Here is a 16,471-nt window from a genome sequence, read left to right as displayed (position 1 = left end):
GTAATACACTTCCATAGTTTACTCTTGTGTCACTAAGTGAGGCATGAAGAGTGTGGGGGTGTGATGTAGGAGTGAAGGGGCCATCTGCCTTGTGGCCATATGAGAAGCCACTAGTGTGGACAGTAAAAACTTGTATAATTAGCATTAGAAAATGTGATGCTTGCGGTACCCATAGAGACGACACTCTGTGTGCTTTATAAATTGATATAAAACTACCTAAATCCGTTTTCTAATTGGGTATGCAAGCCGCCACCTACAGGCATATTTAAACTGGCTAGGAGAAGAACACCTAAAGGGACGCCGAGTTCTCACCTTAAAGCAAAAAGAACCAGAAATGTGGTGTGAGGCGGTGTGCATGCATAGTGAACTGGCATGACAACAAACGCCTGCAGACTCTTTGATCAGGCACAGGAGTAGATGCCTGGAGGCAACGGGAGCAAACCCAGAAATGGTGGCCTGGAGCCATGGAGGGCAGATACAGTAGAACAGTCTCAGCTGCCAGCTTGGAGGAAATGCTGCTCTGAGCTCTCAGCGACGGCTGGCCTTCACACTTCCTATGCTGGCCGCTTGGTAGGACAAAAGACCAACTCCCTCAAGAGGAAATACAGGCATGACAGCATGTTTTGGGGGCTGTGAGGAGAAGCCACCAAGAAGCACAATGAGAGAGAAAAGGCATGCAGGAAATGAGGAAAACAGTCTTGGAGAGTTTGGTCTATTATATGCCCAAGAACTGGCAGTTATACAGCAATTTGTGCCTGTTTGGTCTTTGGCTGGCAGACAAATTCTCCTAATAGCTTGATACAAACCAAAAGTGAATGGATTGAGCAAAGAAAATGGAAAGATGGACAGAGAAGATAAAGTGGCCATGTGATTAGAGCTGCCGTCTTGACAAACAGACAAAATGACATGGCAGTACGCCAGACGCCTAGAGTGAAGCATTGTGGGCCGGCTGCCATAATTCAAGTTGTGTCTTGTTTATTATCTAGCCAGAGGAAATGGAGACAGTGCTAGCCATGTTGTTGGTGCTACACCAACAAGAATCACATCTGATTATTTCCATACAGCGGGCTACAGGGCACCACACTGCATTATTTAAGCCTTCGGTTGACATGTACAACAGCAGTGGCTTTGTGCTCTGCTCCGTGACCTTTACAAGTTTGGGTTATACGCTCACTTTTCCAGTGGACTGTTTTCAGTGACCTACTTCTTTTCTCCCTGTTTCAGGTGACCCGATAGTCTCTCCCATCTCTGGAAGAGAAGAAGAGGAACGTGGTGGCTGCGGTTAATCTGCACAGTGGACCTCATCAATGGTGAAGAAACGCACTCAGAAGGACTTCAATGACAAACCTGTATCTGTTTCCTTTTTCTGAGGATATCCAAGAAATTTGGCAGCTGAAGAGACAGGACTCTAATAATGCCTATCATCACCCTTAAAGACACTTGAGAGACCTGGGTCCCATAATGCAGATGACTGCATCACCCACAATCCTTTACTGCTACTGGAAACTTCAAAAAATGAACTGTGACCTAAACAGCACTGGAATAGATGACAAAAAACAACTTTATTTACAACAATCTGTACTCTTCATCTCTCTTCTATGGCTTAGTTGTGTTCTATATGCATACTGGGAATAAAGGGGATCTGGATTTTAGAGCGGCAGTCCTGTATTACAAACGTCACTACAACATGAGCAAGTGGATCCAGAATGGCTGCCTCTGACAACGACGCACTTAAATTTAACTGTGCCACACATGATACACTTGTCAAAATGTTTCTCAGATTTGAAAGGGGTTTCTTCTTTTCTTTTTTTCTCCCCAAGATTTTACCTCCATAATAACATTTTACCTTGAATAGTTTGTGGGTTACCACTTGCCATTTTTTAAAATGGGGAGACAACTTTATCAGTCTTCTTGTTTTTTTTTTTTTTCTTTTCTTTTTTTTTTTTTGACAAAGTTAAAAAAAAATCCTTTCAGGGTGAGGTTAGAGTAATTAAAAGTAGATGTAACGGTATATTGAAACATGTAAACGTGTAAAAAAAAAATGGTCCATCGAATCAATAAATTGACGCTCTAATGGTTTTAATATCTGTGTTTTTAAAAGCCTGTTAACCGCTATTGAGTACATGTGTCAGTATTATATGAAATAAATAAAACCTTCCAAAAGAAAAGACATCTCTGCATTTTGTTTCAGACCTACAAAGTCATCTTTGTAGATTCAAATTGTGTTACAATTTGAGTCTGTCAAGGTACATATTCTGTCACAAAATTGTAGCAAAACCAAAAGACTGTACTGTGACACAAACAGTGTATGGAGCTGTGGGCATTGTTGATAGCTGTGTGAGTTAATTTCCCATGACAGCTTGAAGTAACGGGAGATTCCACTGATGTTAATATTGTCGGCTCAAAGAAATGCCATAATTTTCTGTTCATTTCTTTTCTGTTATTTTAAAGATTTAATTTATCTTTTCTCATCTTTGTTTCCTGTGTAACCTATGCAACAACAACTTTGTCACTGAAAGAGGAACTGACTCTTCCCTCGACATCGTCTATGGCATTACCTAGATGGTTAAAGAACGGTTACTGACCTTGGTGTATTTCATGAGGAATGCAAGAATTATCAAAGGTGAAACCTTCACATTGTGAAGTTTTGATTCTTGAAATTTGAAATCCAATCCAATTCTATGCTGCACATTCCAGTGACGATTTAAAAAAAAAAAAAAAAAAAAAAAAAAAAGGAGCAAAACAAACCCCAGAATCGGCTGATAAACACATTTGATTACAGGATGTTGTGGCACCATTCCTGAAATTTTGGAAACTTTGATCAACAGGTGAGTGTGCCCAGGATAATTTTGTGAATCAAAAGTGACACCATGTTTGTTGTTTTCAATTAGTTTGGAAAAAAAAAAAAAAAAAAAAAAACACACACACACACACAACAGACTGATGATATAAACAAAGGTATGAGGGTTGACTCTCCATTACCAGCAAAACAACATGCGATGATGAAAGCGATCATGGTACAATGCACAATGTCAGAACTTTTGCTCAGAAGATTTTCTGTTCAAATTTTGGCTTTCATTTGCAATTTCTTTCAGTGCAACAAGTTTGCCTTGAGCTAGTATTAAGTAAGCTGTGCATTTAATATGTGGCTTTATTAGAGTGATGATAATTTTTTCTTGCTTTAGTTTCTATGGCTTCTGCAGCTGCAGTACAAACTCCCACTGAGGAGCCAAATGAGTGAAGACAAGGTTAATGATCATCACAGAACGGTGACTAAATGTGAGTTGAAAGCCATACAGCGCTTTAACACTGTAGAAAGCCAATGGATTAGATGTGATAGTTAATTACTGCAGTTTCTATTATAGTCAGTGTCATGCCAATCTTTTATGATTAATAAATCACAATTAAGAAGAATTTCAAATATAATATATACAGAGAAGTTGAAATTAGTTTTTTGCTTGGCTTTCATGTTACTAGTTTTCTCTTAAAATTTGTTTTTAAATGAAATGAAATGAGAACGTTTTCAGACTTGATGAAAACGTGGGATTTAACGAAAGTGGGATCAGCTTTTCAAAAATATTCTCTGTACAGCTGCTGTAATTTGGCCAAACAGGTCTTCTCCCACCTCTGTGACTGCCCTGTTTTCCCTGTTTCCCTTCCCTTGGTCCTGTGTGGACGGCCGTCTCTACAGAACTCCAGCAGCAGTTTCTGATCACCACTTGCTCGCCAGTACATCAGTACACCTGCTCCTGACCACCTCATCTACTCTGCAGTATAAGAACCCCGGGTCTCCTCACCATCATTTACAGATTGTACCTGGGCTCTGTGTTTACTCACCGTGTGCTTGGTTTCTTTGTTCTTCGGCTCATCCTGTTCTCCCTGAGTCCAGGGCCACGCTGTCTCTCGCATCTGTAAGTAAATAAATCCCACTTAAAATGCAGGTTGTCTTCTACTGTACATGGTCTCTATCTGTTGACAGGATTAGACACAGTCTGTCTAATATCTCAGGTGCACCGATGGTCTGTCAGCTCAAACAAACTTTACACGTATATAGTTTGACACAGCAAGGCTTCTCCGCTGTTTTTTTATTTTCGACCGTTCAAAGATCATTTGTCTCACAGTCTGACTGTGGGATTGTGCATGCCAGGGTGTGTTTCTACAGCATTCCTATGTGACCTATAATTGTTATTCTGCTGTGCCCTGATATGCACATGTAGGTAACACCAGGCAAGACAAAGGGATAACTGGGGTTATATCAGCAGTGGTGTAGACAAAAAAGATGTTTGAGTTTAACAGCAAACAAGTCTATACATTTCTGTATCAGTCTTGTTTCATCAATCAGTAAAGTGGCTGTGATCAGGAATTCAGGAAGAGATTGGTTGGCCACCTGTGCATGATGTACATGTACGTATACATATACATTTTTAATGCTGTTTTAGTTGTCCATTTGAACTTTAGAAGCTTTGATCTTTACATGATAGATGATACCAGTTTGAGGTCATTTTTTAACACCAGAGACAAGTAGAACATTTTATATGTTTACTGTAAAATTAAAAAGGTCTCACTGTGGTCTTTTCCAAAATTAGATTGGAAGATCCTTAACAGAGGATTGTTTGTTTACCATTTTCCAATATCAGAGCTTTTTCTTTTTTGTTTGTTTGTTTTTTTAAACCCCTCATACCAGGATCAGCACCTAAATCAAACAACCAGAGTTTCAGCACATATCCATCCACTGAGGCAAGGAGAAAGGCTTTTTGTGGTTTTAAAGCAGGAGATGAAAGACATTTCAACCATTCCTCAACTTGATGTTGCACTAGACCCAATTTCCTTGCATTCAATTCATCTGGACCACCTTAAAATGTGCAGAAACCTGACGCAGATGCTACAGTATGACTGTACCACAGCCAACAGTCACTATCACAGGAACACAACAAGCACCAATGACATTCTGAGTCAAAGCTATATCTGTATAGATGTTCTCTAGTCATAGTACATCTGCTCATGTTTCCCCATTTCCACTATCTATGCAAGTCTGACAAGTAGATGAAAGGCTCAACTCAGGAGAGCAGAATACTGTCAAATGAAGATATTGTGACAAGATGGGCTTGATGTAGGTTTATATATAGACCCATTGACATATGGTATACTGAAAGATGAAATCCAAACAAAGGGTGTGCTGTACTGTAAATGTGTCACTGACAGTGATGGATGCTGATGCTGAATGCCAGGATGCATCTGAAAAGCTGATGAAGAGGGAAATAAAACAGGAGGGTTCTTCAGACTGAAAACTCACAGACAAAATGTTAAGTTTGAGCCAGTGAACATCCATCTCCTCTCACCACGACACACACACACAATCTGTGTTGTGTTGCATTAAAGCTGCCTTTCTCTAAAATGCTTTTCTGAGTTGGTTAATCTCCTCAGAGGCCACAGCCTTCCACTGAGTCATTCTGTGTGTGTGTGTGCCTCATGGCCCGGGCTGTTTCTGAGCCTCAACACGTCGTTATTGCATGTCATTAAAAGATTACAGAGAATAAACCCACATACAGATTCTCACACGTACACGCGGGGAAGTGAAAGACGAGATGAGCAGAGAACAGACTGCTATAATTACAGAGGGAGGATGTGTAAAAGGGTTTTGACATCAGAATATGACAGCTTCAATTTTTGAGTATTCTTGTGAACTGCTTGCAAGCTTTCTCAAGCTGCATGTGTCCAATCATGGCTTGTTGGAATTCTTCTGCGGCGGCCCCTGATATCAGCCCACTCTCAGTCTCACACACACACTCGCGAAACATTTAACTGCGCTGTGGGCGAGAGGTATCAGGTGCAACTAACAGTCTCCTCATACGTTTCTGACAGTACCAAACATTGACACTGCCGGCAAACATTAATCTCGTCATCTGCCACTAGCTACGAGTAACCAAATGATGTAAAGATTAGTCTGTGCGCTCTCAGCTTAGTGGCAGTGGTGAAGAGGTTTGCTGCAACCAACAGATGCCAAAGCAGATGCAACCAAAGGGCGAATAATGAGACAGGTTGCCCTGGATGCTGAGGCATCACTTGTTGGACAATGATTAGACAAACATGACATGTTAATAAATTAACAGATTATTCACATTTGATATATTATTAAATTCTAAACACCTTTAAAAAAAGCTTCACCTGCAGGAATGTTCTACGGATCACTGAGGCGTGACCAGAACTTCTGCTCCAGAAGTAGGAAAACCTATCAAAATGAGTAAAAAGCTTATAGCTATGTTATGGCTAAAAGCTGCAAATTTTGATGCAACTAGCCAATAATGAAGTCAATTTCCCATAGGGCCTATACATTAGTGGGACAAACTTCATGGCTCAGATATGCCTGTAACAACAAAAATGCGCAAAACACCCTATAAGGCTGTTTTGGACTATGAACCAGCACTGCTGTGTTTATGAAGCGTTTTTATGTGTTATGTGAAAACTGCTGTTGAAATCACAAAGGAATTCATATGTTGGACGTAGACTTGTCTTGAAAAATGCAAAGTGAAGGGCAGTAAGACTCAAAAACAAAAACAGACAATGGAGCAGCTGAAGGAGAAATTGCATTGGGTAGCAGAAGATAGTGGACCAGAAACGAGCTGGTAATGCCATGATTTTAGGTCAGTATAACTAGTCCAATGAGACCGTTAGTGTTCCAGCAGGGCATGATGTGGACTGAGAAGCTGAGGCACTTCAATGTTAAAATGGTACCATTTCCTACAAGAGGCCCTTAGATAGCTTGGAATCCTGCCGTTATCTCCCCCACAAGAACACATACGCTCGCAGTTCAACTAGTTCGTGATGAAGAATGGTAAATAATGTTTTAGAAAGACAATTGTATTGAATTAACTGGTAAGTTGTGCAGAAAGGTTCAGTATAGAGAAGCTGGGTATAAAGTTCAGAGTTTGAATTAAATATTGTTCTTGAGTCATGTTGAGTCTTGCATGTCAACTTGAAAACAAAACATTCAGTATATTTTGGTCCATGGTGACAGGACATACAGTTTGTGTGTTTATACCAAAATGAGGCAGGACAAGAGGAAAACCTCTGGCAGTTGTTGGTGGGGGCTTTTTTCTTTTGACATTGCTGGATGTCTGAACACACAGCCTGTTTTCTTTCTTACATCTGTGTACTGATTACACTCTGCACCATTTAGCAATTACAACACCACAGGAGTGCACAGTGAATACTGCCTCCTTGCTTTTCTTTTTGTCTGTTGCTGTTGTCCTCATATCTGGCTCAGTCTTTCGTGGGACAATGTAATCTTAAATTAATTGTGACTTTTTAATGTTTTGTTAAGTTTGTTTTGTGAACACAGAACCCAGCATTTAGTTACAGATGCTCTTACCCAACAGATTTTCCCCCAGAGGAGATTCTGATACCTCTGTTCATGGTATCTGTCGGTGCCAACTACCGATCCAGTTCTCTCTTTTACCCAAAATTAAAATCGTCACAGTGGAATTTACTTGGATCATTTCTATCTAACATGAGGCTGGTGATTGGCTGTGTAGCCCAAAGCTGAGTCGGCTGCCTATTCCTTCCTGAATTACAATGACACTGGATTTGTCATATCATGTCAGTACAGAGTCGTTTAATACGATCAGTATCAGCACAGATATCGGCCCAGCGTTCAGCTCAGTCTGCATGCTTTTGGCTATTATTTGTACAATTTGGACCTACACAAGTTTATTTCTTACTTTTACTTCCCTCCTATCAGATTCACATGGCTGTGATGAAGTGATGAACTGAGATGAAATGAGATGAACTGATTTGTAACTTCTTTTGATTTATTTAGTTATCTGCCTTTCAATATATGTAGTTACAGATGTTCCTACTTTGAAAACATTAAGAGTAGCTGCGTTGCACTTAGGTGTATGAGACAAGACACAATGAGTCACTATCATGGCAACCAACAGGTCTATCATTAGTTACTTGATGAACTTCTTGAGGTATGAAAATGCTTCTGTGAGCAATTGTTTTTTTTTATCTGGTTGGCATTTCCCTACAGAAAGTTCCTACTGCACCTCCTCAAGTCCCTTTTCTGAGAGTTAGCAGAGATTAGGGCAGCTCTGTGGGATCATTGTTCACATAGTTGCCCCATAACAAGAAGGTTGTGGGTTCAGTTCCCAGCCTGGGGCCTTTCTGTGCAGAGTTTGCATGTTTCCTGCGTGGCTTCCCTCCCACCATCCAAAGACATCATGTTTAGAATAATTGGTGACTCTAAATTGTCCGAGAGTGTGAGTGGTTGTTGGTCTCTGTCTGTCTCTGTGTGTTGGCCACCTGACGTGGTCCTGAAATGTATAAGCAGTAGAAGATGAATGAATGTGTCAATTACTATTTCATACTTAATTATAGTCTGTACTAATTAGAATGACTGTAAATCATCCAGATTTAGAAAAATTCAAAGGGCAGGCAGGTCAACAACAAAAAAAAAGTAGTATGCAATGCTTATCAAGCATAAATACTAAATGCAAAAATTCTTTGATGCATTATGTGCTAACAGTGATGCTATCCAGAACACAAAGCCTGAGTGTCAGTTGACAGATGAAAAAATGAACAGCTGTATGTGGTAATCGTTCCTATGTGAGACATAAATCATACAGGGAACAACTTTATAGATGCTCTTTTCTGCTTTTGCCTTATTTCCAAGACAACTTTTGAAAGAATTAAGGGTGTATATTGATATTTGGTCCAGCTTTGCTTAGCTCAGCGCTGGCTCTCATGTTGACCTTGGCTTCACACTGTTGGCAACGAGATCTGGGAATGGTATAAAAAGATCAGCATGGCAGGCAACATTGGACAGGTTTATGTCCGCAGAGATTTCCGGATTTGACACATCACACACATAATCCAGATTTTTTCCAACCCAAATAGCATAAATGGGACCGAATGGCTTGGATAAGCAGTTAGAGCAGAGTTAACATGCCTACTCTATGCAATTCCATAAACAGCTTTGATACTTGGCAAAGTTAAAAACAGCAGTGCTGCCCAATAACACATTAAAGGTTTCTCAAGTGGTTTTGATTTATGGATTAGAATCAAGATAATGATTTTATGGTTTGAGTTTGGCCACAGTATTACCACAGTTGCTCATGGAAATGGCACTAAATCGACTGCATCCGCACAGTGCCTTTATCAAAGAAGTTCAAATTTGTCACTCATTCGCCAATTACACTTAACATTACACACAAATGTCAGCAAATTGCCATGCAAGACAGTAGCCTTACAAAGGATTCATTTGGGGTTCTGTGTTTTACCAAAGGAAATCTTCATGGATGCAGAAGCAGATACTATAAATATGATTTATAAATGTACATACCTAAAATGTTAGGAGCAGTGCTCAGCAAGCCTTTTTCTAACTTCATACAAACCAGTTCCTGAACACATCCATGCCAACTACGATTCAGTGCAGAACCCAGGTTGTGCGATATCCAGGCATACAACTATAACTTTTCCTTTTGGGTGATTCATCTGATCATGACAGTTGGATTAAGACATGAGGGAATTGTGAGAAAAGACGAAAGACAGGAATAATAGAGGGGGAGTCCAGTGAAGCTAGTGCAAAGTGATGGCCTAAAAATAATAAGGCTTCTATCAGGAGTCTTGGAGAACAGAGCAGGTCAGCAAAGAACGCAGGATATCAGTGTGACATAATTCACAGTGTGTGCATGCCCCGCTGAGCGTGCAAAGGTAGATGAGAGAGCATGTGTGAGGCTGATAAGACGCACAGGCCCGAGGAGCTAGTTGCATGGTTGTGTCAAACCTTCGCTTTACCACAATGCACTTGCTAATTTGCGCACGCACACACACACATCAATAGAAAAGGCAGATAACCCCAAACCTGACTGCACCATTCATGTCAAGGGAGGCGTGAAAGGAGGTGTGTGCTTCCCTTTCTGTTCCTTATGAGCCGCTCCTGAATGAGCGTTAAAGTGTCACGGTGACCAAGGTTGCACTGATGACTCACCGATAACATGGCCTTCTTCTTCTAACCTGCTTCAGTATGTGTGTATGTGTGGATCTGCCTGTCTGTGGTCCTGTGCCGTCTAAACCGTCCTATCCATGGCATCCAGACTCAGTAGCAGGTTGTTAACACACCATTGGTTCACAGGGTGACTGTTTGAGGTTCAAGTTAGGGTCAGTCCATGCATCCTGCAAGTGATCTACCGACGTACATTTGCTCAAATGCTGGTCTTAAGTAAATATGTGAAGTACTGAAGTATATGCCACTCAATATTTCTATCGCGCAACATTTCAAATACTATTTTAAAGCCACATGAAACAAACAGTTTGTAAAAGCTGATGCTTTTTTATGAATTAAACTAATCAATGGCAAATACAATTAGAGCTTAGACGACATTAGTTGTTTTTTTGTTTTTATTTTACTTTGTAATTATTTTACATTTACAATTACAAAGCTGTTAGCTGACAAAATAAGATGTTTAAAAGTGTCTCTTTGGGTTCTAGAAATTGTGTTTCCTTGTGTTTGTTTTTGTTGATTGATTTATAAAGAAAATAAAGAGCAGATTAATTAAATGGTTAGAACAGTCATTACTCATATGGCTCCAGACAGATTCACTGCATGACTTTCATTGGAGTTTGCGTTCACCTGCAGAGTTCAATCAATTCTCAGTGAATGCACTCTAGATTAATATCCTTTTAATATCATCCAGACAACGAACTAATTGTTACATGCTGTACAACCTGCATTTACCCATAATCCCTGTGCAGCATAATCATCTATTCTTTAATAAGGCAGATGTGCCAAAAGCTTTTATACCCTGGAGCCAGATGTGAAATATAGTCTGGGGACCTTCTTAATGACTGAGCAGTGTGGTGTATGCTTGCTTGACACCAATAAGGTTTTATGAATTTCACTCCTCAGTTAATAATGCTTGAAATGAAAAGAAAAAAAAAAAAAAAAAGGGAAAGGTGGGTAAGACTTGTGTGTTGTGTGTCAGATTGCAAAATGTCTGGCCTTGCCTCATCTTTTCAGCAGTGCAGGACTTAAAGCCCTCTGTGGCCACGGTTTTTGGTTCATGCTATTTAATAATATGTTGCTTCACTGCGATGAAGTGTTGGGATATTAAAAAAAAAAAACACTGACAGTTTTTTTGCTTTTTTTCCTGCTGCCATGTATCCTATATGAGAATGACAAGGCATCTTTGGGAAACACAAAAAGATTTCTTCAGGGCTTGTAAACCCGGCGGTCAACTATATTTATAAAGCAGTTTGACAGGGTAAAAGAATGTTGCTATAATATAACTCAGGGCCATAACCTATGAGTTCCAATAGGGGTGCTTGGCTGTAGACGGCTGGCCGGTTATGGTTTGGTCATCCCATTTTCTGTTGTTGCCTTCCCAGATGGAGTTTGTTGGACAGGTCATTCTGCTATATGACTGTGGGAGACTTTGTAACATACTAGTGAATTCCCCGCTGGATGGAGGTTTGCTGTGCAAACTCATGTGCTAAATTATGATGTTACCACTACAGTGAGCTTATTAGTGAGCATTGCTATAAACCACTGCTTGGAAGAAAGAAGAAAAGAAAAATGTTCTGTAAAAATCATGGAATATCAGTGCCAATATTTACCTTACTATTTGCATACCACTGCTGCTCTTTCATCTGCCCACCACAAATCTTCGTTTCATACACACACACACACACACACACACACACACACTTTGATTATTTTTTAGTACTGCTACAGAAAATCTGCAGTACAACGTTCAATTGGGCAAACAGAGAGAAAGGTTTCTGAACTCTTTAAACTGCTGGGAGGGTGTAGAAGCTGAATACTACAGGAAATTACTTTTCTAATGGTGGTTATTGGTAACAGGCTATCCAAATCTGCTGCTAATCAGTCAGCGGAGGGATGATGACAAAAATAAATAAATAAATAAATTCCCCTGTCCGGGGTGAGATTCAGGGAGACAGAGAGGAAGGGTGTCAGCGCTGTGATGAATATTCAGTTGTTGACATTTAGTGTGGAGCACTGAGGATGTGAGGGTGGAACGATGCCAAGTCTAAGCACGAGCTTTACAGAACATGGAGGCGATAGGGGGATGAGAAGAAGTAGAGGAGATTAGGGGCAAAGACGGGAACAGCGATTGGAAAGGATCTCTCTCTCTGACACACACGCACATGCACACAGGGGAGTTTGGGTCAATTTTGAGAATAGAGACCAGAAGTGTCACCACTGTAATTATTGAGACTTGTTGCTGATGATTGTTATTGCCACTTTGGATTTTCTAGGCAGTTTAGCAACAGTCTAGAAACAGGATCTGGGTCACACTGCTGTAGTCTACTCATTAAACCCATTCAGCTCCCATGCTGTGCCATCAGCTGTTTATTCAGTTATTGAGATGGTGCGGATGTTTTCTTCTCTCAACTTCAGACGCTTCTCTCAAAATCAGACGCTCATCATCAAGACTGAAAGACCCATGTGTTAAATATGGAGCTGCATAAAGGGAGAGAAGTAACAGACAGAGAGGGATGGAGCCAATTGAGAGACGGGGAGAAAAAAAGAGGAAGGAAGGAAACTGTGTCTTTGTGCTGTTGTTTACAGATACTGTTTATTAAGTTAATGACTCTTTTGCATAATTACAGTCACATACAGTTTGCGCGGAAGGAAAAGCTCAGGAGATTTTCTGCTCTAAACATAGTTTGGACCAAAGAACATGTCTGTGTTTTTCACTGAGCAAAGTTTTGTGGCGTGAAATACACTAACAGAAGCACACAGTTGAATTTATATGTTTGTTTTGTTTGTACACAACCACTCTAACAATGCCACTGGTTACGCCTGAGCTCGATTAAAATCTAACAGTGGCTGCAGTGGTGCGATGTGGAAGTAGATGCTGTTGGAGGCAGTTAAAATTAATCTGAAGACCAACAATCAGATGCTTTTGTAGTTGTGAAGGATTCAAAAAGCTCTTCTTATCTTTGAGACGATTCTCAAGAAAATGTCTGTGTGGATCTCCAGTGTTGCCAAGTGAGTTGTGGTGGGAGACAAATGGTGGTCTCGGCCTCTGAGGCTCCAAAGAGCTCAGTGTTACTGCATTGTGAAGACCTTTAAAGTGGTCCAGTCAAATCTGAATAATTCAATTTATTCCCCTTTACATAATCATATCTGACACACATTATCAATTTCACTCAAAAATATGGCACAGCATGGAAGCTAAACTGCTCACTTTTACTGGGACTTTTAGAGAAAGCTCTTAACAAGAAAATATACTTAATCACGCACACACATTCACACCCCTTGTTGAATATACTGTACATAAAAAAAAAAAAAGAAAATGGAGCATGCAAAACTGTACACACTTGAGTAACCCTCAATGAAAACTCACAGCTCTACACGCAGACTAATGAATACATTCCACAACACTTAAGCGTCACTGCAGATAATGAAGTCTATTTGCATAATTAAAGGGGATGAATTAAAAGGTAATTTACAGTACACTCTTGTCCCCTGTTAAACTGGAGTTTGAAAAGGAGGAAGGGAGGAGGTATTGCATACACTTACTTCCTCACCCAGGAAGTAAGAGTATGCAAGCATTAGAGGAGAATGAACCTTTGTACCTCCATTTGTTGCAAGTAACATTGATGGCAATCACCCTCAGAGTATTCATAAACACACTGACATGGACGCACGCGTTCATGCATTTGAAGAATCTTGCCTCCTGTTTTCATGCATGCAATCAATTTTTCCCCACCACTCTGCCTCCCTTTCATTTCTCTCTCCATCCATCCATTTCTATATCCATCCCCCTCCAAAGGCTCCAGTCAGCAGTCAGCTATAGAATTCCATTACAGCCTAGTGATGCAGCACCTCAATGGAGGGAGAACTGCATGTGCGTGTAACTCTGGCCACGTGCAATATCGTAAGTGAGACTTTTTTTTCCCCCTCTGCGCTGGCAATCTCATCATCGGGCTCATAATAGTGATGTCCCAAGACAATATTTATCCTGCAGTGCATGCAAACTGCTTTTCTTCTTTCTTAATCTGGAATCTGGCCTGTGCTGTAAGTGACTTAGATTCAACAAAAAAAAAAAAAAAAGTGTGATGCTTTGCAAAAGATGTTTGCTCTTGTCAGCAGGAGCAGCTGCGGCAGCGGCAAGCATGTACATATCTCCATCCAAGTATTTTATTTTTTTTTTCAACTTAGAATAAATAGAAAAATGTGAATAAATATGTTTGTCCATGAACATGAACTACAAGCGCAAAAATTTATTGGAGCTTGCTCCAAGAATAGATAGCCAATCATCTCTCCTATGCTACATCCCATCTAACGTGGTGTTCTCCCCAGGTGTTTCTTTCTGTGTGTGCCTTAAAAGTGCTGTTTTTGGCCTAAGATATTACTGTTTTTTTGCATTTTGGGCTCTCTCGTGGAGCAGAAATGGGATCTGGCAGCAGAATGGTGAGGGAGCATCCATGCTGGAATCAAAATACAACAACAACAACAACAACAAAAATTCTCCCTTTGCCAGATAACCAAAAAATATTTTGAAAGGCATCGCTTCTGCTCCTAAATTACAGCATTGAATGATAGAGATGAAAATGTGACCGTTATGGGTTCATGGTTCAGCCGATCTTTGGCATTTTGCATAAAGAAAGGTCATCAGCTCATAAATTTATTTAATTAAAGATTTGTGTTAAATTGCGTTATAATTAGCATACGGTTTCTTGAGTTACAGCCATAAACGTGTTTTATGATGTCATAGTGAGTCCAAGTGGACATTTATGTCAGATTTAATTAAACTCCCTGCTGGTCCTAATATATTTTGTCCAAAAGATGGGATAGAGGTGAGATGAACCACCAGCTCTAATCAGTTCATCCTTGAGTCCAAATGAACCAAATTTGAAGAAATTCCTTTGAGGCATTCCTGAGATCAAACTCAAAATACAGGACAAATGCACAAACTAAAACAAGGTCTCTGGAACATAAAAGTATATAAAGTCCATACTATTTTTTATTGATTAACAGCTTAACCTCAGTCAAGCATATAAACCTCTCTTTTTTCTTACTTTTGGATTTCCATTCAGGTTCTCTTAAGGCTGTAAAGACACTCTTCTAGCTGATGTAGACACAAGTCAATAAATAATTGGTAACAGATTGCATCTATTTTAGTATAAATTCAAACCTTGCTAAAAAATATACTTCGGCTTAACACCTATTTTTCATGATAATGTGGAAAGAGCTTGTTATTTAATGTTTTGGTAGCTCTCTCTCCCCAACTTCCAATAAGAAGCCACCAAAGTCATCTGCAGAGGTGTGAAAATCTAGATCAATACATTTTCTTCTTTATCCTTTAATGCACACCATTGCTAATTGGCCAGATGTTAAGTGTGAGATAGACAACATTTGCCTTATATTGTTAAGACTGTTGATGATCCAAACGGCTTACGAAACAGACACACTTGACTGAAAATACTAATATAAAGATAGCACTCCGATAAGTAACTTGCAGAGGAGAACTCATTAGTGTTGTGGTAATTGTGGACAGCTGCAGACAGCGAGCTTTTAGAATACAAAACAACGCTGACAATGGCGAGAGAATCTGACAACATCAGCTGAAAAGCATTTATAAAGGGAAATAAAGCAGTTTCGTCTCCGATGGAGATCCCTTCTCTTCAATTAGATTGTTCTTGCATTTCCACTGGTAAATAATTCACAGGCAGAGGCATCAGCAGACAGGCATGGCTGCATAAATGTTTTAGTGTGTGCGTGGGGAGGGCGAAGAGTGAGGAGGTAGTGGAGATAATGGTGTGGAGTCTGAGGATGGGAATAGTTTTAGTGCTGTTTCAAACATTTCCTCCTCTTTTGGGCTCACTCTACTCACCCACCCACCCCTCCATTCCTACCCAATGGACTGGACGAGGTAGATGAGGTTCCTCTTTCCATGTTTTCCTGAATGTAAATGGAAGGAGTCAGCTCCAATGAACGTCAACCACAAAGAGCAGAAAACAGGCAGTCAGAAATAGCTGCAACGTAGATTTGACATTGGTAGGACAAGAAACATGCTCAGCATTCCTACGCTGCCTCTCTTCACATTTTTTCCTGACCTTATGTGAGAAACAGATTATTTCTGCACACGCATTGATTGTGTATACAAATGTGTTTCATTGTGTGGACTTTTGTGAAGACCTTTTTACATTGTTAGGAGATTTTGTCCGGTCCTCACGACTTCAAAGGGCTTTTGGTTTTTGTGAATAAGGATTAGATTCCTGTCAGTTGTGATGGTTAAGGATGTAAGGAATGTATTTTATCAGTGTGTCCTTCCAACTATAGAAAGACCAATCTGTCTGTGAATGCACATGTGCCTGCATTTAAACAATTGTGTGCCAAGTTTGTCAGGTTTACCAACTTGCTGGCCCACTGTGAGATGAGGAATGACTGCATGTACTGTATATGTAGGTAAGATGAGCACAGCATTACAAGCTTCAGTTA

The 16,471-nt window shown here is 40.1% G+C and overlaps 1 protein-coding gene across 2 annotated transcripts in view; it reads left to right on the top strand.

The window, feature by feature from the left end:
• Positions 1-1,847, top strand: part of LOC115046495 (chemokine-like protein TAFA-2) — a 71,378-nt gene extending 69,531 nt beyond the window's left edge. For both annotated transcript variants that reach the window (XM_029506918.1, XM_029506919.1), the window contains one exon: positions 1,225-1,847. In XM_029506918.1, the coding sequence (XP_029362778.1) occupies positions 1,225-1,236 (12 nt within the window). In that variant the 3' untranslated portion in view covers positions 1,237-1,847. The remainder of the gene's footprint in view (positions 1-1,224) is intronic.
• The last annotated feature ends 14,624 nt before the right edge of the window (positions 1,848-16,471 follow it).

The sequence above is a fragment of the Echeneis naucrates genome, chromosome 7, assembly GCF_900963305.1.
Source record: "Echeneis naucrates chromosome 7, fEcheNa1.1, whole genome shotgun sequence".
In the NCBI taxonomy this organism is placed as follows: Eukaryota; Metazoa; Chordata; class Actinopteri; order Carangiformes; family Echeneidae; genus Echeneis; species Echeneis naucrates.
This window is presented reverse-complemented; position numbering and strand designations above follow the sequence as displayed.